The sequence below is a fragment of the Macaca mulatta genome, chromosome X, assembly GCF_049350105.2.
Source record: "Macaca mulatta isolate MMU2019108-1 chromosome X, T2T-MMU8v2.0, whole genome shotgun sequence".
NCBI classification, from domain to species: domain Eukaryota; kingdom Metazoa; phylum Chordata; class Mammalia; order Primates; family Cercopithecidae; genus Macaca; species Macaca mulatta.
In genome coordinates this window covers 13,294,954-13,314,570 of record NC_133426.1, presented here as the reverse complement: position 1 = coordinate 13,314,570, position 19,617 = coordinate 13,294,954, and the positions used below count along the sequence as shown (strand labels likewise).

The 19,617-nt window shown below is 42.2% G+C and overlaps 1 protein-coding gene across 19 annotated transcripts; it reads right to left on the bottom strand.

Moving 5' to 3' along the window:
• Positions 1-1,396: 1,396 nt before the first annotated feature.
• TCEANC (transcription elongation factor A N-terminal and central domain containing) lies at positions 1,397-13,506 on the bottom strand. 19 transcript variants are annotated; one of them, XM_077988136.1, is made up of 5 exons: positions 13,097-13,387; positions 11,501-11,676; positions 11,216-11,300; positions 5,865-5,938; positions 1,397-4,304 (listed from the first exon to the last, which is right to left on the bottom strand). In XM_077988136.1, exons 3-5 carry the CDS (start codon positions 11,236-11,238, stop codon positions 3,244-3,246), a joined length of 1,158 nt encoding a protein of 385 aa, XP_077844262.1. In that variant the 5' UTR covers positions 11,239-11,300; positions 11,501-11,676; positions 13,097-13,387; the 3' UTR covers positions 1,397-3,243. The 19 variants fall into 19 exon arrangements, with proteins under 19 accessions (XP_077844262.1, XP_077844261.1, XP_077844265.1 ...); XM_077988135.1 differs by having other exon boundaries at positions 13,263-13,387; XM_077988139.1 differs by having other exon boundaries at positions 11,601-11,676; positions 13,263-13,387.
• Positions 13,507-19,617: the final 6,111 nt, after the last annotated feature.

Genomic DNA, 19,617 nt, shown 5'->3' with positions numbered 1-19,617 from the left:
AATTTCTGCATTGTCTATTATTGTTTATTATGGGTCATGGGTAGGGAATTTGGGATTTAGTGTATTTTATGAAACATCCATTTGCAAAGTTGTCAAGGATTTTGCTGACTATAAGGATTCAGGGAGCCCAGTTTCTGTGTACTCTTGCTTGACGCCAGTTATGTGACATTTGGACCACTGCCAAAGGTCACCTGTTGTCCCTGCATGCATCACTGCTTCCTTCCCCGTCTAATTCAACATAACAGCCAGAGTGATCCTTCCTAAAAGGTGTTAAATCTCATCACCACAAACTCCCCAGCTTCAGTGGCTTCCCATCATGCTTTAAGAAACTCCCTAAATCCTTACCATGGCTGACCGACAAGAGCCCTCATGATGGCCTCTTTGACTGCATCTCTCATCCTTGTTCCCCTTGCTCACTGTGAGTTAGCTGCCGTGGACTCTTGCTGGAACTTGACTGCATCAGGCACTCTCCTGTCTCAGGGCCTCCCATTTGCTGTTTCTGTAAAAGTGATTTTAAATTAAAGAGTCTTGTCCAGGCATGGTAACTCATGCCTGTAATACCAGCACTTTGGGAGGCTGAGCACTTTGGGAGGATCGCTTGAGCCCAGGAGTTCGAAACCAGCCTGGCAACATGACGAAACCTTGTCTCCACAAAAAATACAAAAATTAGCTGGGCATGGTGGCATGTGCCTGCAGTCCCAGCTACTCAAAGGAGTGGGGATGCTGAGGTTGGAGGATCACTGAGCCCGGGAGGTTGGGGCTGCAGTGAGTTGAGATGGCACCACTGCACTCCAGCCTTAGTGACAGAGTAAGAACGTGTCTATTAACAAAAAAAAAAAAAAAAAACAAAACCAAAAAAAAAACAACTTTACCCTGCAGTCAATTTTAAAGAAAGTCCTTTCTTTTTAGGGGAAAGGACATAGGATGTGAAAGAATTACCCATAGGCAGCAAATGTAACGCTGTCTCATTAACCAAAAGAAAAACACACAGATTGCCATTTTCCTATTTCGAGTTGCAAAACTCACTAATTAAAGATGAAATGAAATGAGGAAGACCATGCAGATTTTTTTTTTTTTTAGGCAGAGTTTTGCTCGTCGCCCAGGCTGGAGTGCAATGGTGTGATCTCAGCTCACCGCAACCTCTGCCTCCTGGGTTCAAGCGATTCTCCTGCCTCAGCCTCCCGAGTAGCTAGGGTTACAGACACCCACCATCATGCCCAGCTAATTTTTGTATTTTTAGTAGAGTCGGGGTTTCAGCATGTTGGCCAGGCTGGTCTTGATCTCCTGACCCCAGGCGATCCGCCCGCCTCAGCCTCCCAAAATGCTGGAATTACAAGCATGAGCCACTGTGCCCGGCCAGACCATGCAGATTTTTATATTTTGGAGAGTAAGGAAATTTCCATTTCAAGTACTTTTATTTGTCTGAACATTTAGTTTACCAAATTCCAATATAAATAAAAACTACACACATATACACAAACCCCCAAAGCAAAACATAAACACTGACTTGAACTAATCAAATTTGGTTTTTATGTGCTGTGCTCTTTCGTAACCACTGAATAGTTTTTCAGATCATTCCAAGTCATATGAAACCACACTTTATGAAACTTTAAGTTTTAGATGACCTTGCAAGTTAAGAACTAAACATGTTTCATCACAAAATGCAGCCCTGGGAAGACACGGGGAGAAAGTATATCAAAATAGATTTCACACTTGATGGCACTGAACCGACTCTTCCAAATTATTTGAAAATACGACCATATTTTACTTTTATGCATGTTTTGGAGAATTCTGTCAGGCAGGTAAAGTGTACATAGTTAGGCCTTCAGAGCTCCAACAAAGGAAGAGAGTTAGGAGAAAAGAATTGGTGAAAAAGTGAAATGTGTAGGTTTGTAAAGACCGCCAAAGTAAACTTTTTAAAACTATAAAACAATGAACATTCTATGAGTTTTTTAAGGAAAAAAAAATCAGCCATAATCACATAGAAAGCTTGTTGTATTCAAACAATTATGTAAACTGGTTAAACACTGTTTGCAAAGGCCTCAAAGAGGTAATTTAGTCTTCAATTCATTTATTAGATAAATGCCTGCCTGTTTCTACATTCAAAGGCTAAGGTGATGGGCTTCCTCTGACAGACTAATGACCATTAATGTCCATCTCAAGGACACTTGTCCTTGAGAACATGAAGACTCCTGACATCAGAAACTAAACATCCTAGAGTTTATATATCCCCGAAAACCTGTTCACAGGGAAAACAAACAAACAAAAACAACAACAACAACAAAAAAACAACTCCTTCAACTAAGCAAGAGGGTTCCAAACAAAATTCTAACTGTGGGATGAGTTCCAGGGTGACTTTTGTGGTTGAAGGGAGACCTGTAAATGGGAAAAGAGAGGGGAAAAGAATGAAGATCTAGTCACCCAGTGTTGGAGTCTAAACACATTCTTCATTTCATCCCCAACCTCCAGGAATACATTTCTCAGAAGTCGATATTGAGCCAGTCTCAGTGAGTCTGGAGGAAGAAAATCCGGGATCTGTCTGAATTGGTACTATTTATGGTTGTGTCACTTGGGCATGTCACCGCACCTCTGTGGACCTGTTTCCTCATTCATGAAGTGCCTGGAATAACACTCTTGTCTTAGAGCTGTACAAAGGATCAAATGAGAGCCTATTTCTGAGTAGTTCTCAACTCTGACCTCATCTTAAAATAACTTGAGGAATGAAAAAAGAAATGTTGATGCCTGAGTCCCATCTCGTAGGTTCCAACTGAATTGTTCTAGGGTGGGGTCTCAGCACCAGTGGGTTTTCAAAGCTTCCCAGATGACTCTAATATGCAGCCACTGCTGAGAGTCACAGACCTACTGCTAAAGCAGCTCTTCTCAAACTATCCCATCCTGGAAGATTACCTGGGGATCCTGCTAAAATGCAGATTCGGATTCAATGGTGTGAGGCCTGGGATGCATTTCCCACAGGCTCCCAGTTTATGCTGGGCTGTTCTCACCCACACTCTGTCTACAGTAAGGTATTAAATGGCCACAAGGCACAATACAAATAGTCATCCACTCCCTCTCCCCAAACTGTAACTTTTAGGGATGGTGGTGTCAGCTTCAGGAACGACTTTCTTTCCTCCTTCTTCTGTTTTAGAGAGTAGTGTGTACAAGATTTTTAAAAGCACAGAAGGGTTGTACAAATAAAAGGTATCAATCACTCAGGTTATTTGTTAAGAGAACACTCATTTACAGTTAAAAGCACACCCACTTGCTGTGGTACCACTGCTCCCCACATTCGTTACAAATTACATAAGTCATCATTTGTTCATCTGGGTTTGAATTCCGCACCCAGCTGGGAAGGAAAAGTGTTCCTCTGTCAATTACAGTGACTTTGCAATTGTATTTCTCACAGCGTCTGCATTTTATTTTATTTGTCTGTGTGCCATCAATTACTTGGGGAAGGTAATGTTCCTGGATACAAGATTCTGTGTAGGAGGCTCTCAACTGCTTCAGTTCCTTGTTTGCCATCTCCATGACAGTCATTTCAGCAAATTCTCGTGGAGACATGGTACCAGAGAGCAAGTTTTGTTGTAAGTGAGAATTTTTGGGGTTCTTCAAATTGGCAACTTTGCTTCTGATGCAAGTTTTATATTTTTTTATATTCTTTGAATAAAGGGTAAAAACATGCTCTTCAATTTCTCTTGCAAAGTTTTGCCACAAATCAGCTTTGGGTTGATCTGCAGAAGAACTAGTTAAAGCTGCGTAAAGAAGCTCTATGCATTTAGTTCTCATGGGTGTTATGGGATCCAGCAACTCACTCAATCTCTTACCAGTGGATTCAGGGCCACCATCCCCAAAATGCTCTTTCTTAGGTTTCAATTGAATGGCTTTATTTTCAGGCACAATCATTTCACTGAGTTTTGCAACATCTTGGGAAGATAGAGAATTTGAGCTGCAGATGCCCAGTGTCTCATCCTGACTTGGGTCATGAGAAGGTCCTGAATTTTCTTCATTACCCCTCACAGGAAATAATTTAGGGCTGTTCCTCGCTTTGGAGTGAGTCTCTTTATAAACAGCTTTCCACTTTGATAGCAAGCACTTGGCTTTGTTTTTCAAAGCCACAGAGGGGCAGTTTTTGAGGACTCTGTATACAGCTCTCACCACATCTGTCTCCTGGAGATGTTCCTTAGTCACATAAATTGTTTCTAGCTCAGTAAGGTGGTTGCCAAGATCCTCAAAATTCCTTTTGGACAACAGTTGCTCAATAAGGGAGGCTCTGGCAGCTATCTGGTTCTTGTCAGACATCTTTACAGCTGCAAAGAAAAAAGGGGTTTCAGTTTTCTTAAGTTTGCCTTTGCTAGTCGCAGCTTCTGGATACGAAAATAGCAGTTTCTGTCAGTAACCTAGGCAATGTTTTCTGAAGGAGTCATGTAATACAAATGTATGTGACATACTAGAAAACGGAGTCTTTAAGGTGGTATGGTTTACTCTCAAGAGTTTAATTCCTACTAGTGAAAAATAAACAAACAGTATTGCAGAGCCTCTACATAACATCTGCTTAAGAGGCTCGCCAGGGGATCTGCTATAGCTTTTCCATCTCCAATTTTACAAATCAATGATCTTTCTAGAGTAGTCAATCCATTTGGGTGGAATCCGGTGGTCATGCTGGAGATGAAATCATGCCAGTGTCAGCATCAATATGGCAATGCTGAACAGTGCTAGACAATTTTTCCCCAGAGTCAGCTATATAATTGAACTACTTGCTCATTTCATAATCTTTAAAGTGGTACTCTTCTGAATATAAAAGAGTAAGAAACAAGACAGAAAGGGTTTGCTAATGTCTCAAGCAATCTAAAGAAACCATGAGACAGCACAGGTTGAAAAGCAGCTAGAGCTACGTCTGCGGGTCCCAAAAGCCAACAGGCTACACTGTGCTGCCTCAGAAGTCTCCTGAACAAGGGAAAGGTTCAGACTCAATGATCCAGATGATTTATGACTTTAGACTAACTGGTTCCTACATTTTGGTTTTGTTAATTTTTTAAAAACTTTTAAGCGTAAAAAGTTGCTCAATGATTATGTCTGTGTGAATCTCATCCTAGGCAGGCAAACGTTTACTTTATCTAAGCAGTCTACCTTTTCCTCTCCACATAATGTACATAATCTTGTCTATATAATACCCTTGGATCTATATTTATCTGTCTGGTCTAGATGTGAACATAAGCATCTTGATGGCAGGGACTGTGTCTTTTCAAAAATCCATGGGCTCTGTTTTATAGCACTTGATGTTAAATAATCACCACTGAACATGCACAGGCTAAGAACACTGAAGTGTTTAGAGAGAGAATTCATGCAATCTTCCCAGACACCATCTGACAAGTGACATAAAACATAATGACCTTTTAGTAATTCAACTTCCATAAATTTACTTTAAGGAAATGAGAGATGTGGAGACTGCATATGTAAGAATTTTTTTCTAAGGAGAAATTGGAAGGACCTCAAATGGTTAAATGGAGAATGGTTAAAAATATGGCACACTCCTTAGATACAATAATATAACCATTTAAAAATCATGTATTTAGATATTTAATGACATGGAAAAATGGTCATAAAGTTAGGTGAAAAACAATCAAGATGTAAAACTATATAAAAGATTAAACAGTTATCATATGGGCTGGGCGTGGTGGCTCACGCCTGTAATCCCAGCACTTTGGGAGGCTAAGGTGGGCAGATCACGAGGTCAGGAGATTGAGAACATCCTGGCTAACATGGTGAAACCCTGTCTCTACTAAAAATACAAAAAATTAGCTGGGAGTGGTGGCAGGCACCTGTAGTCCCAGCTACTTGGGAGGTTGAAGCAGGAGAATGGCATGAACCTGGGAGGCGGAGTTTGCAGTGAGCCAAGATCATGCCACTGTACTCCAGCCTGGGCGACACAGCAAGACTCCGTCTAAAAAAATAAAATAAATAAATAAACCAGTTATCATGACCCAGCAGATCCAAGAGAAATGGAAACATATGTCCACGCAAAAACTTGTACACAAATGTTCATAACAGCATTATTCACAATAGCCAAAAATGGGAAATAATCGAAATGTCCATCAACTGATGAATGGATAAATAAAATGTGATTTATCCACACAACAGAATATTATTCTGCCATGAAAAGGAATGAAGTATTGATACAGGTTACAACATGGATGAACTTTGAAAACATTATGCTAAGCGGAAGAAGCCAGACAGAAAACACCACATATTGCATGATTTTATTTACATGAAATGTCCAAAACAGGCAAATCTATAGAGACAGAAAATAGATTAGTTGTTGACTAGGTAGGGTGGGGCAGAAGGGCAGCAGGGTGAAGAAGGAGGAGCAGCTGATAAAGTTCAGGGATTTTCTTGGGGAGTGGTGGCACAAATAAATCTTCTAAAAGTTGATTTATTTGTGGTTATGGGTTATACAACTGAGTATACTAAAAAACGCTGAATTACACACTTTAGGTGAATTGTATGATGTGTGAACTACATCTGAATAAAGGTGTTATTTAAAAATAGAATCTGATCCAAATTTTATTTAAGAATTACATGTGAAAAGACTGAAAAGAGTTACACAAAATTTTAAAGAGGGGCATTTTCTGAATGGCAAGATTTTAGGTAATTTTCATTTGTTCTTTTCCTCTTCTGTATTTTCTGTGATGAGCGTGTATTGTTTTCATAATCAGAAAAGTTATTAGTCTAATGTAATTTCATGATAAACTATATACATTTAAGATATACCTACTGAAAAATGGTATGAGCAATGAATCAATCACCTTCTACCTACTTTCCCTCTGGAATGAGAATGTACTTAACACTACTGAACTGTATACTTAAAAGGGCTTAAGACAGGCTGGCCGTGGTGGCTCACACCTGCAATCCCGGCACTTTGGGAGGCCAAGGCGAGTGGATCATGAGGTCAAGAGATCGAGTCCATCCTGGCCAACACAGTGAAATCTCATCTCTACTAAAAATACAAAAAGTTAGCTGGGCGTGGTGGGGCACGCCTGTAGTCCCAGCTACTTGGAAGGCTGCGGCAGGAGAATTGCTTGAACTCGGGAGGCGGAGGTTGCAGTAAGCTGAGATTGTGCACTGCACTCCAACCTGGTGACAGAGCAAGACTCTGTCAAAAAAAAAAGCTGGGGGGGGGGGGAGCTTAAGACAGTAAATTTTATGTTTTGTATATTTTATCACAATTAAAAATTTTTAAAGAAATATAAAGGTCAATAAAAGAACATATAAAATGAAGAGCAAAGTGCTTTGGTTGTTTATACATAAATACATTAACTTCTATAGATTTACTCATTTTGCCGGTAAGACAAATTACTGCTTTCACTCCACTGAAACCCCAAAGCTATAATTACAATTCCCTTTAAGAATCACCTTGAAACTCAGTCAGACCTTCAGTTGAGAAATTCTGAACTGAGTCAAATATTGCTTAACTTCCTTTTGGGCGCTGTAGGCCCATCTCTTATTAACCATCTTTCTCAATGCCTAGCAAACCTCCCTCCCTGATTTCTTCAATAGTAATGCATATAGAATGCAGGCACATTGAATGTTTCTTCTTTGTTAGGAAACTTTTCAACGAGTTGGGGAGGGCTCAAGTATATTGAACAGCTTGAAACTTTATCACTGTGACACAACTGCGTGACTTCAAGATCTGAAGCAGACAATTCTGAGAGAAATGTTCACCAATAGCAGGTGTGAATACTTTTATTTTTCTGTGCTGTCTTGCCTGTTGTTCATTGAGAGTTTGATTCTTAGCAAGACCTTTTTTACTGTTTGCAGTCTTTAAAAGTGGAATTTTAAAAAGGCAAAAAAGAATTATCCTTTAAGTACTGGTTCACAATAATTAGGAAAATTACGTAAGATCCTGAATTGATGGCCCTTTGTCAAACTAACTTTAAAACAAAACAAAACTGACTGCCCCAGGTTTTCTACATTCCAGCTCCCTCTGGTGGTTAAAAATATAGGACTCAGAATCTTGGTTATCTAAAGGTACTTAACTCTTAATATTTGGGGATAAAGTTTGAGGGGAGATGCACCTGTTTGAGATGCAGTAATCGATTTCTGAGACAATTATGAATGCCTATCTGAATGCAAAGCCACAGGTGATATAGCCACTCTTGAGACGATATTCACATTTCAGAGGGAAGGTGGATAGAAGGTGATTGATTCATTGCTCTTACCATTTTTCAGTAGGTATATCTCAAATGTGTAGTTTATCATGAAATTATATTAGATGAATAACTTTTCTGATTATGAAAACAATGCATGCTTATCACAGAAACTACAGAAAAGAGTAAAAGAACGAATGAAAATTACTTAAAATCTTACCATTCAGAAAATGCCCCTCTTTAAAATTTTGGGTATTATCTTCAGTCTTTTCATAGGTAATTCTTTTTTTTTTTTTTTTTTTGAGACTGAGTCTTGCTCTGTCGCCCAGGCTGGAGTGCAGTGGCACGATCTCGGCTCACTGCAAGCTCCACCTCCTGGGTTCACGCCATTCTCCTGCCTCAGCCTCCTGAGTAGCCGGGACTACAGGTGCCCGCCACCACGCCCGGCTAATTTTGTGTATTTTTAGTAGAGACAGGGTTTCATCATGTTGGCCAGGCTGATCTCAAACTCCTGACCTCAGGTGATCCACCTGCCTTGGCCTCCCAAAGTGCCGGGATTACAGGCATGTGCCACCATGCCTGGCCTGTGTACAAGTTTTTGCATGGACATATGTTTTCATTATCTTGAATCTGCTGGTTTGTATAACTCTGTTTAATCTTTTATATAGTTTTACATATTGATTTTTTTTTTCACTTAGCTTTAGGACTATTTTTCCACATCATTAAATATTCTCTAAAAACATGATTTTTAAATGGCTATGTTATTGGATCATCCTAGGAGTTTGCGATAGTTTTGAACCATTCTCCTATTTGAGGGCCTTCCAGTTTCTCCTCTAAGTTTGAAGAAAATTCTTACATATGTGGTCTCCACATCTCTCATTTCCTTAAAGTGAATTCACAGAAGTAGAATTACTAGACCAGGCACAGTGGCTCACGCCTGTAATCCCAGCACTTTGGGAGGCCGAGACGGGTGGATCACAAGGTCAGGAGATCGAGACCATCCTGACTAACACGGTGAAACCCTGTCTCTACTAAAAATACAAAAAAAAAAAAAAAAAAAAAAAAAAAAAAGACCGGGCGTGGTAGCGGGTGCCTGTAGTCCCAGCTACTTGGGAGGCTGAGGCAGGAGAATGGTGTGAACCCGGGAGGCGGAGCTTGCAGATCGCGCCACTGCACTACAGCCTGGGAAAACAGAGCGAGACTCCACCTCAAAAAAAAAAAAAAAAAAAAAAGAAAAGAAGTAGAATTACTAAAAGGTCATTATGTTTTATGTCACTTGTCAGATGGTGTCTGGGAAGATTGCAAGAATTCTCTCTGTAATCACTTCAGTGTTCTTAGCCTGTGCATGTTCAGTGATGATTATTTAATATCAAGTGCTATAAAACAGAGCCCATGGATTTTTGAAAAGACACAGTCCCTGCCACCAAGATGCTTACGTCCAGCATGCTTTTCATCCTCCCAAACTGAAAACTCTGCACCCATTAAACAACTCCTCATTTTTCCCTCCCTCCAGTCTCTGGCAATCACCACTCGACTTTCTGTCTCTATGGATGAGACTACTCTAGGTACTTCATGTGAGTGGAATCACACAGTATTTCTCTTTTTGTGACTTGCTTATTTCACTTAGCATAATGTCCTCAAGGTTCATCTATGTTGTAGCGTGTGTCAGAACTTCCTTCCTTTTTAAGAATGAATAATATTCCATTGTCTATATATAACACATTTTGTTTACCCATTCAAATGTCGATGGATACTTGGGTTACCTCTAGCTTTTGGCTATTGTGAATAACACTGCTGTGAGCACTGGTATACCAATCTCTCTTTGAGACCCTGCTTTCAATTCTTCTGAGTATATACTAAAAAATGGAATTGCTGGATTATATGGTAATTCTAGTTTTAATTTTTTGAGGACCCACTATATTGTTTTCCATTCCCTTCCACATTTTTAATAGCATTTAAATCCAGTCAAACTTTCTAGTCCTCTGTGGGACCATCATGTGGATATAAAGGATTTATTGCCCTAGGAGGGTATAACGTGGAAGCCATTGAGATATAAAATTCTGACAATTGCTATAAAAAGACAAAGTAAGGCATATGTCCAGCTTAGTTCTACATAGTTCATTCAATAAATATATATTAGGGATAGAGTATGTGCTAGATGCTGAGCCTAAACAGTCTCTGCCTTGAAGGAGCTGATAGCCTAGTGGAAGTAATACTGACAAGAAACTGGCCAGTTACAACACATGTGGTATTTCAACGTGGACAGACACTGGCTGCTAGAGAAAACACACACAGGGTGGTACCAAACCCTATCTGGGCTCTCCATCATCTGGACAGCTACAATTTGCTTCTTCACTGCCTTCACTCTACTTCTACACTCTACTCACAAAGTGAGTCTGGCACTTTGTTAGAGGGATCATCCTCTAGTACAGATCTCAGCAAGATATTCCCTCATTTTCCTGCTTAAAGCCCTTCAGAGGTTTCCCCTTGCTTTCATGATGGAGCCAAAGCTTCTTGGCCAGTGGCAAAAAGAGCCGTAGCAGGCCTCCCTCTTGACTACTCTCAACCACTGATGGGCACAGCTCTGTGCCTTTGCTCAAGCAGCATCCTGAGCCTGGCTGATCTCCCACCATTAGTGGTTCTTAACCCTGATTGCACATTAGAATCATCTGGGGGAAATTAAACAACAAAAAACAAAAACAAACAATGGCAGGGCCTCACTCCAGATAGGATGAATTAGGATCTCTGAGGGTAGGGCCTGCACACTGGCTCAGCTCTCCAGGGTGACTCTGATTTAAACCACACACAGGCATACAACCCTCCTCCACACCCCAGCAGGACCTCCCAGTTAGGCTGCCATCAGCCCCAAAGACAGCTCTGGTTCTGCTCCTGGACTGAATGCAGACAACTCTGACTTTGGCTTTTTCTAGATGAGTCTCATTCAGTCAGAAAAGATTTGAAACACCTACTGTGAACAATGCAGCTGACAACCTTCTCCACAAATTACACATGACAACTGTAATATTTTAAATGTCATAATGTACACAATCCCTGATACTCACCCCCTCACTTACCTCTTCACAGTGGAAGGCAACATATATTTATTGAGCAACTCTCTGGGACATACACTCTCCTGTCATCTCAATCCTCACAATATTCCTGAAATACAGATAATGGCTTATTTTCATCTTACAGGTGAGGAAACCTGCTAAAAACAGTAAATAATTTGCATGTTTTTTTTTCAGGGTGTTCATCACATTTAAAAAACGTTTTTACTGCCTTCCCCACAAGACCATAAGAGAAGATCCACATGTTTTATTCACCTATACACACCTAGCAAACACCCAGCCAGTGCTTACTATTACTTAACACATTTTTGTTGTTGTTAAATGAGTGATGAGCATACAGGATGCTCTCTCTCTTCTCTGCTTGTGAGCTTCATTTCTTTTCACTACACACCAGCTTGCTTGTACTCATTGCACCTAAGCCCAGTGCTCCTCGGCTTCTTCCGCAGGAGACCAAGTCCATCTCGATTCTAGTTCAAAAAAATAATTCAAAAAATTCTAGTTCAAATATATCTTGTTAAAAAAACAAAACAAAACAACCACCACCACCAGAACCATGGTGCCCACTGTGGGCTAATCAAAAGGGGTTGGGGGGTCAAAACATTTGCATAAAGAAGGTCAAGCAGGTCCAGTTCCTAGAAATGAGGGGTGCTGAGCAAGTTGGATAAGTTTCCTGACCATTCTGTGCCTCAATTTCCTCATCTACAAAATGGGAGAAATCCAACATCCTAGGATTAATGAGAATTAAATGAAAGTCTTGATAAAGTGCTTTGAACTATGGCTGTCACACAGTAAGTGTGAATAACAGGATGTGAGTCTACAATTAAAAGGCTTAAAAATATCTACCAAACCAGGCATTGTTCTAGAGCAGGGGGTCAGCACACTTTTTCTGTTAAAGATCAGAAGGTACATATTTTAGGCTTTGTAGGCCATACAATCTCTATGGACTACTCAACTCTGTTGCTCTTGTAGCAGCAACAGCAGATACAGAAAATAACATAAATGGATAGGCATGATCTTGTTCTGGTAACACTTGTTTACAAAAACAGGCAGGCTAGATTTGGCTGCAGGTCATAGTTTGTTGACCCTTTTCTAGAGCAGGGCTGTGCAACATAAATATAACATGTAAACCACAAATATGATTTAAAATTTTCCAGTAGTCATGTTAAAAAATAAAAATTGAAATTATACATTTTATTTAACCCAGTATATCCAGAATAGTCATCTCAACACGTGATTAATATAAACAAATTGAGATAGTTTACATTCTTTTTCATGCTAATTTTCCAAACTTCACTGTCTTACACTTATAGCACATCTCAATTCGGACAAGCCACATTTCAAGTGCTCAAGCCTTATGTAACTAATGGCTATCATTATTGGACACCACGGTTCTAGAACTGATGCTAATATGGATAATGCTTAGATGCATACCTATACCAAAAAGTTTATACAGTGCCAGGAAAAGTAGGCACGAAATATGGTATTGGATCCATATAAAAACTTACAAAGATTAGCTAATATTATAGTAAGCAAGGTGCACACATCTGCACAAAAATGGCCTAAACCCTGAGAAGAACGAGAGGAAAGTTCTGGAAACAATGTTTCCAGAAGTTGGTAAAAAGTCAATAATAACCTAGATCTGTTCAGATCTTTAGATCTCTTTAAAGCCTAAAGAGAAAGTGTAACTTTCTAGCCCTAACCCACTTACAGCTCCCCAGCTTCACAGAGAGCCCCGCCCTCTATGGAGAGAAATGATGCCAAATGTTGGCAGTGGTGTAGCGGTTACTTAACTGCCACTCAGTACTGCGCTAGGGCCCTTTCCCTTAATGGTGACCCCTAGTAAAGGTGCAGCGAGAGGAAGAGACCAGCCCAACAGCCCGGTCTAACCCGGGTTCGAGTTCCGGTGGGTGGGGTCGAGCAACATGCAAAGCCTGCCGCTAATCATCTTGGGATGACGGCCCAGCACCCAGCACACAAGCAGCTGCAGTCCCGAGGGTTCAGCCCACTCTGGCGACCTCGGCAGTCGGAGAGGAAGGGGCGGGGGTGAGAGCACCTTTGGACCTACGCCGCCCAGGGCGCACCGGAAAGCCGCCGCGAGCCGGGGTGGGCTTCCGCTGGGAACAAGGGCTCGCCTTTCTGCGGGACACAGGCCCTGGCAAACCTGAAGCATGACTCACTGAAAAGCGCAGGCGCAGTTCCGGAGCTTTCAGCCGCCCAGCGTCCACGGAGAACTTCCGGTCACCGGGACAGGGACAACTTCAAGGCTTAGCCAATCCAAGCCCACAGGCTGGCGCACGTGGGCCTGGGACCCGGCGCATGCGCACTAGGGAAATGGCGCATGCGTAGAGCGAACGGCGGCGGCCGTGGGACTGGGCTCGCGCGGCTTCCTGGAGGAGGAGCTATGGCCCCGCCCCTGGCCCGATAGAAAGAAACTGCACTTTCGTTTTTTAGCAGCAAAGGTTGTTGACGTACTTTACAACTTACCTGTTCTGCTTCTACTCAGGACAGTCAAGACAGTGTTCAGCTAGATGTTCACATAACCGTAGACATAAATGTGAATCTATTTAACGCAGTAATTAATTCAAAAAGTGTTTTTAACATCCTAGCATGCAACAGTTGATATGAAAGTAGTAAATGTTAATTGAGTGGTCATGTGCATCCTGGACTTCTCATCTGTGCACATTCTCATTCTTTGCCTGCAAAGGGCCAGTAAAAGCACAGTGATGGTTGAACGAATGTGACAGCCTCCTATGCTGATGCCTTACTCCAAAGTAATTTGGGGAAAGGTTCAGGGAAGCAGATTATCCAATCCAATACTCTGGACTGGGTGCTGGCAGAAAGGAGGGCGATTGTATGATTAAGTATCATAATAAATCTTACCTAAAAGGAGGGGAGACAAGACCAGTGACTCATTAACTTACCTAAAAGGAGGGGAGACAAGACCAGTAACTCATTAACTGGGATAGGGGATGTTTGGTCATTTTTGTGGTTTGGACAATGTTTATGTTTTTTCAGCATTCCCACGTGATTACAAAGGAGTCTTGTTTTTGTCTTGATCCATCCGGTCAAAGAGTGGTCACGTCTGATGGTGTTCTGTGAAGTATTTATGTTCCACGGAGCACCAAGGCCCAGCTGTGACTGCCGGGTCAGCTCAGAGCTGTCAGGGGTTACTTTTATCTTGCTGTCTATTACAGGGCTAAAATGTTTGCCATTGTAAATTGTAATGCAATTTTCACTTAAGAATTATATAATACCTTGTTGAAGAAAAAATTATTTGGCTGGGCGTGGTGGCTCACGCCTGTAACCCCAGCACTTTGGGAGGCTGAGGCAGGCGGATCACAAGGTCAGGAGCTCAAGACCATCCTGGCTAACACGGTGAAACCCCGTCTCTACTAAAAATACAAAAAATTAGCCGGGCGTGGTGGCACGTGCCTGTAATCCCAGCTACTTGGGAGGCTGAGGCAGAGAATCGCTTGAACCCAGGAGGCGGAGGTTGCAGTGAGCTGAGATCGTGCCCTGCACTCCAGCCTAGCGACAGAGCAAGACTTTGTCTAAAAAAAAAAAAAAGAAAAGAAAAGAAAATTATTTAATGACACTTGTCACTTGTTAAAGCATGGTAAGGAAGACTTTATTCAGGACCATTGAGGTAGACATAGGGACCACTGCAACAGGGTCTTGCAGTGGGGAAGAGAGATTGGGCTCAACTTCAAATGTGGCATGGAAAAGTGAGAATTTATAGCCAAGGAGCAAGGAAGGGAGGTCAGTGAATGGACCTCCCTGACCTTTGCTGTAGAAATTTCTGGCCCAGTTCATCTGGAATGAATCTAGGGCTGCCAATGGATTCTAAAGAGGTTGCTGAAAAGTTGGTTCTTTTGGGCAATTTAAAAATGGAATACTTATAAAAGTACTCACATCTGTGATAATTTATCATGCATAGTTTTCAGGCCTTTGTTTTAAAATCATCTTTCAGCTGCTTCAATACTCTGGAATTCTCTTTGATAAATTTCCCTTAGTGCAGCGGAAACCTCTTTTCAATCCTTATTAAGTCTCTGAGTAGCAATATATTAACAGATATTCTGAGCTCATGCAGACAGCCCTTTCCTGCGAATTCCCAAGGAAGAGAGGCAAAATCCTTTATGGGCCTTCTCCAGAGGCTAATGTTACACATTGCTGAGGGAACAGTTACAGATGTTTTCCATGGAATGAGGTCAGAGAAACTGCCTCTTTCTGGGTTCTGAGGTGCCGGCCGGTGTTCATTTCCTGATAAAACACCAGGACCAGACACTGGGCTTAACTGGGGATGTTCTTATAAGTCACAGTATGGAAGGCATAGGATTAAAACAATGAACAGTTCCCTTGAAATCTCAGGAGTTACAGAATATTAGGAAATAGAACAAAAAGTCATACATTATAGAAACAGAAACCTTATGTTTAAGTTCTGCAACATATTTCTCAGACTTATGCAGGTGAAATGACAGAGAAGCAGCAAACATGGTATCTCCAGTGAACATCCCCAGAGGCTCCCAGAAGAGCTAGTTCCATGGGTCAGGCAGTGCCTGGCTGGTGGGCCACAGACTGCTTAAACCAACCTAGTACCACTTTTGTTCTTTGGAGGTGCCCACTTTGGAGATCTTTTGGAGGACCCTCCCTTTGCTGGTAGCCTCTTCTTACCCATTCCATGGTTCAGATGCTGTACCCTCTGGTTGACTGCTGGCTCCTGCTTTTGGTAGTACATCCCACACAAATTTTTTCTGTCAGGTTACCTCACTTGCAGGCCTCTTGGTCAGGGTCCTTCCAAGACAGCCTAGGCCCAGCTGCTTGCTTGATGTGTACTTAGCCCATGGGAACAACCCAGTGGCTCTGCTCCCCACCCAGCCCTGGAAGCAGGGCTGTTCCCTCTGCAGCCCTTCTCGTCATCTTTACAGTCGGTCTTAGGTAGCTCTAGCTGGCTTCTCGCCTATTCATTGTTTTTTTTTTGTTTTTTGTTTGTTTGTTTGTTTGTTTTTTTGGAGAGTTAGACACCATTCTACAACAGGGGCACCTGTCCATCTCTCTGAGTGGTTCTGTCAAAGTCCCCCTCACTTGCCTTGGAGTGGGGTGGGAAGGAAGCTTCCAGAACTGTAACAACCCTCTTTCACTCTTGCCTTCTCCTGTACATAAGCTGAAGAGTGGCAAGGGGGCTCACCATTTAGTAAGCCCTGGGTAAATGGTCTAACATCTGTCATTAGAACCAGGAGACACTTAACATTGTGCTCACCTTTGGGGCCTTGGACAAAACTCTGAGTCAGGAAATATCCCATGTAACATCTTCTTGTACCTGTAGTAATCTCCAGATCAGTTCCATACCTCTTATTCTCCTTTTCTGTATCATTTGTCCATTTTGCTAATTTCTCTAGAAGGTATGTTATTCTACTATACATTTATGGCAATATATTTAGTGGAGAAATGATGAAGGACCAGAAAGTCTGGCTTCAGTCACCTCTTGGTTGATATGGTATGGCTATGTCCCCACCCAAATCTCATCTTGAATTGTAGTTCCTATAAGGCCTATGTGTTGTGGGAGGGACCTGGTGGGAGGTAACTGATTCATAGGAGCAGTTACCCCCATGCTGTTCTTGTGATAGTGAGTTCTCATTAGATCTGATGGTTTTATAAGGGGTGTTTCCCCTTTTGCTCTGTACTTCTCCTTGCTTTCACCATGTGAAGAAGGATATGTTTGCTTCCCTTTCCACCATGATTGTAAGTTTCCTGAGGCCTCCCCAACCCTGCAGAACTGTGAGTCAATTAAACCTATTTGCTTATTAAAATACCCCGTCTCAGGTATTTCTTCAAAGCCGTGTGAGAACGTACTAATACATTGGTGCATATCATAAGAGGAAAATTCAGAGGCAGTGCAACAACATCTTTAGTATTTTGTTACTAAGGATTCTTCAAAATTCTCTTTAATCAGAAAAATATAGAACAATTGCAAAATGAAATGGAACAAGGGGACACCAACTCTACTCAAAGACCTCTGCCTTCCTACACAGTTGCTATTTCCACTGCTATGAAGAAATCTGAACTGAGGCCTGTCATCTGGGGTTTTGTTCTGCCAGAGTGGCTTGTGACCAGGAGTAGTACAGTCTGGAGGTGATCCTGACATGCGGACTGCCCCATGAAATGCCTCACTTCATTTTGGTTTTCGAGTCTTTGTTTTAAAGGGAAGTTGTTTTGTAAGAGCAGTTCATCAGCATAGCGAGACATAAGAATTAAACATTGAAGCATTGGTCTGTGTTGCTTCCTTTATCTTTCGTTCTTGCACCACATGGCCTCATGGCTCGTTCTCATGGACTGACACTGTACACACCACCCACAGCTGTCCTTTCATGATGTGACCTGGCATGCTGCCAGGAGGGCCTATTCATCAACAGTGACAATGTAAAGGATAGCCATGTTCTCTTCTTAGTCTTCAGTGGGAGACACATTTGGCCAGAAGTATACCGTTCTGATTTACAGTGCCTAAGAGAAGCGCTTTGCCATTTCAGCCTCATTTTCTCACAAAAACCTAATACATGGAGTCGCTGCAGTATTTGGGTCATATAATAATGTTTTTTTAAAAAAATTTTATTCATTTATTTTTGAGACAGAATCTCACTCTGTCACCCAGGCTGGAGTGCAGTGGCGTGATCTTGGCTCACCGCAACCTCCGCCTCCTGGGTTCAAGTGATTCTCCTGCCTCAGCCTCTTGAGTAGCTGGGATTACAGGCATGTGCCACCACACCAGACTGATATTTTTGGTATTTTTAGTAGAGATGGGGTTTCACCATGTTGGCCAGGCTGGTCTGGAACCCTTGATCTCAAGTGATCCGCCTGTTTCGGCCTCCCAAAGTGCTGGGATTATAGGCATGAGCCACTGTGCCTGGCAATAATGTTTATATTAGTTGTTCTTCATTTCAAACCTTGAGTCAGACCCCACCTAGGTTTCTGGTTGCTGAGGAGAATGAAGGTGTCAACTCTTTTGTCGTTATGAGAGTAGATCTATTACACTGGTATGTGGCCTGGGATAATTACATGTACTCGATCTCAGATTTGCATGATGGGGTTCACATGGTGGACTTTGGTGAGTTTGGACCACCCAGCTTCGGCACACCTTCCAAACAGCCAATCAGGTGCCTATTCTGCCCTAGCCAGGTGGCAGCTCGATGACCCCAGCTGGCCCGATTGCACATCCTCCCTGGAATGTGAATTTTAAGCAGAATGATGTGGAGTCTAAACATGGTGAGAGATCATTAAGGTGGGGGTGGTATCCTTATGAGACCATTCCTCCAATGGCTCTTTTCCCATAGTCCTGCTTCTAGCCCAGTGGCCCATTTCCAAAGCTGGCTGGCTGGTCTCTCCCTCCACCTGTACACTCCTGCTATCCTTACTGTAACTTCCCTCTGCTGGGTCTGTTTTGGTGGCTTGCTAACAGTAAACACTAACTGACACTGCCTGTCTTAATATGGCAGTGTGATTTGAGGGACATCAGAAGAGAACCCCTGACCTTACCATGGAGCTGGAATTCCTTTCTTATTCATTCCTTTGGATGAAGACATTGGAAGCTGCTATTATAAAACAGCAACTATTACTTAGGAAAGGTTACACTTGAAGCTGTTTATTCGCCATGCCTGAGTTATATTGTAAGGATCGTCTCCCTTTAGTTGTCAGAGACCAATGGAATGGGACATAGGATAAGTAAATGTTGATGGGGAGAATTGGGAGGGAATGAAAGGTCTGCAAGATTGGATTCTTCGAGATCTTAAGGGTGACTGAATTGGAAGGTTCTGGGTACCCAGAAAGAAGCATGAGTTCAAAAAACACCAGGGAGGAGAAGAAATAGAGCAAAGAGGGAGTAGGAGATCTTGGAAACAGCTCTGCAGTTTGCCTGGTCGCAGCCACAAGGGGGCACTGCTGGAACTCTGAGAGAAGATTCCAAAAAAGTGATGGAAGTGGAAAGTGTTTGACATTCAGCAGGAGAGCTGGGTGAGGATAGCCTGGACTCATCCTAGGAGGAAAAAGACTTTTAAAAGAAGTAACAGGGATAGAAAAGGGAGACGTAGAAACTTCCATAACTGTCCAGAAAGACTAATAGATGTGGGGCAGGTGAGAGTTCCAGGCTCTTGAGCAGCAGGAATATTTCCTCAAGCTTCAGCCCCTGGGCCCGTTGAACTTCTTCTCCAGATTCCGATGCCATTCACCTCCAGCAGCCTGAATGGCAGGCCAGGAAACACCCACAACAAAAGTCATCCATGGCTGGATTATACCTGAGTCTGTGTAGCTTCAGTCACAACCTACCTGGCGCTGAGAGCTGTATTCACTCTAGGTGTCCCAAGTCATTCGGCACAATGTCAGACAGATGAGGTTCATCTTAAGGTGTAGGGGGAGTAATA

Excerpts from the sequence above, each read along its gene's own strand:
- TCEANC (XM_077988142.1), bottom strand. The coding sequence starts at position 11,238 with ATGTTGCCTTCCACTGTGAAGAG. Across the intron at positions 5,939-11,215 it reads TTGCCTTCCACTGTGAAGAG|ACGGAGTCTTGCTGTGTCGC; the intron begins GTAAGTGAGGGG and ends TTATTTTTTTAG. Across the intron at positions 4,305-5,864 it reads CTGCAAACTCCGCCTCCCAG|CTGTAAAGATGTCTGACAAG; the intron begins GTTCATGCCATT and ends TTTTCTTTGCAG.